The 2,264-nt window shown below is 38.2% G+C and overlaps 1 protein-coding gene across 1 annotated transcript in view; it reads left to right on the top strand.

Moving 5' to 3' along the window:
- Positions 1-597, top strand: part of LOC112596844 (serine/threonine-protein kinase NLK-like) — a 26,632-nt gene extending 26,035 nt beyond the window's left edge. Inside the window, exon 4 of the mRNA XM_025342666.1 lies at positions 4-597. Coding sequence (XP_025198451.1) covers positions 4-597 — 594 coding nt within the window. The remainder of the gene's footprint in view (positions 1-3) is intronic.
- The last annotated feature ends 1,667 nt before the right edge of the window (positions 598-2,264 follow it).

Genomic DNA, 2,264 nt, shown 5'->3' with positions numbered 1-2,264 from the left:
CAGCACAGTCCGGTGGATATTTATGCCGCCGCTGCGGCCGCCGCACATCACAATCACCAACAGCAACAACAACACCAGCAGCAGCAGCAACAGCATCACAACCACCATCAACAACTACAACTGCAACAACACCTCAAATCTTCAGCAGCGGCGGCCGCCGCGGCCGCAGCCGCTGCCGAATTCGCCGCGTCCAACCATCCGTTTTCAATTACGCGACTGTTGCCGCCACCACCGACGGCTTCGGTCGCTGCAGCTGCGTCAGCGTCCGACAAACCGTCGTCAGCTGCATCCGTGGCCGCGGCCACCGCGTCGTCCGCGACTGCCGCCTCCGCCGCCGAGAAAATGTACGAAATGGCAGCGGCTTCGCAGTACGGTACTACAGCTGGGTATAACGATTACTATCACCCACACGCACACCCACACCATCCTCACCACCACGGGCACCCACATCCACACCACCAGCAGGCGTCGCTGTATCACGCGGCCGCGGCCGCTGCAGCAGCTGCAGCCGCAGCAGCAGCTTCCGGCGGACCGCAATCGTCCGGGTCGTCAGTATCTGCTGCAGCCGCCGCCGCCGGATCGTCGTCACCGTTGTGACATCACCATCACCATCAGCAGCTCCAGCAGCACCACCAGCACCAATATCCGCCGCTCGTTTGAAAACGGCGTGATCGTTCGTGGGCCTGTGGCAACAACGGCGGCAGCAGCAATAGTAATTAATGCAGCCACGTTTAATTTTTCTTCAATTATTTCCAAGTGTCTGTCGCGCACGCATGCGCGACCGCGGTATGCATCCAATGTGTAATTTTTATTTTGTTTTTTATCTAGTAATCTCTCGAGTACCTTCTGCCTATAAACTATTATATATATTATACTCATATGTGTTTGATACCGTCATGTTTCGTTTTTAGATTTATTATTATTATTATTATTATTATCATTATTATTATTATTATTATTATTATTATATACGTGTGTATGTACAGTATATATTTTATGTTAGTGTGTACGCGTTTAGAAAATTAAAAAACAACTTTTTACGTTTATCTATAATGTGATGTGATGCAAAAATGTTGTGCAAGTAGTTGCGGTTTTTCCTTCGCAAACGTATATGTATACATATGATATAATATATATTTATATATTTTATACAAATAAAAGTATAATATATGTGAATATTTTGAATCATATGTATATTTATAAGCGTTATAAGCTGTACTATTGTGAATATATTGAACGCTCACTGCATGTCAATATATATATAGATACGTCGAACGACCTACGACCGTTTTCTCCGAGTAACCATATAGTATGTTAAAATAATTATATAATTAATTTATAATATATTATAAATGTACGTTGAAAATAGAAGTTGTTTATGTCACTTTTTTTCGTCGTCGTCTCGTGCGCGGCGACGGCGGTGTTAACCGGGTTTGAAACAACGCCGCCGCCACTGCACTTATTATATATACATACGCGTACGCACAGCAAACTGTTGTACTTTAAGTATTTATATATTTATATATATATATATATGTGTGTGTGTGTGTATGTATATATATATAACAATAATACAATATGTTTATACATTGTACGTGTATATTTTGTAATGTGACTTGGTCACATTGCGGTCATGTCCTAAATATATGCCGTGTACCTATATTTTACCTAAATAATATGTATATATTTATATTATGTGTAAATTATATCATAAATATTTATCATATGTACGGTTTTAAGTAAAATAAATTCAATTCGACAACATATACAAAATTATATCGACGTGCTTTTTTACAAATCGTATAAAATTATCATTTCGACGCACTTCAGGCTGTGTGGATTTTATGCCGTACGCAACATAATATTATCTTTATAGTATGTACAAAAAAATATATTATATGCATACTATATTTTACATGATATATTTGTATTTTAATATAGTTATATGCATTTTGAGTTTTAAGTTGTATATATCGAGTTTTGACCAGGAAAACGGTATCTAATTCTTAATTAATTTTACTACACACGTGATTAGTATATACACGCGTAATACCTATATGAAATATGCAGAACATTGCAGTGTATGCGCGTGTATCGATATGAAATATTATATTTTTATAATATATATATATATATAGGTTATTCGTAACTTGTAATAATAGATTTAGCTTACCTAAAACTTATAATTTCTTGGAAAACCGAATTTTTTGATACAACTCCTCAAAATAACCTGTAAGTATATGAAACTGTCATTACATATTTAT

This window comes from Melanaphis sacchari, unplaced genomic scaffold (assembly GCF_002803265.2).
Source record: "Melanaphis sacchari strain LSU unplaced genomic scaffold, SCAv2.0 Contig354_pilon_pilon, whole genome shotgun sequence".
Classification (NCBI taxonomy): domain Eukaryota; kingdom Metazoa; phylum Arthropoda; class Insecta; order Hemiptera; family Aphididae; genus Melanaphis; species Melanaphis sacchari.
The sequence above is the reverse complement of the archived record's forward strand: the minus strand, read 5'-3'. Positions and strand labels throughout refer to the sequence as shown.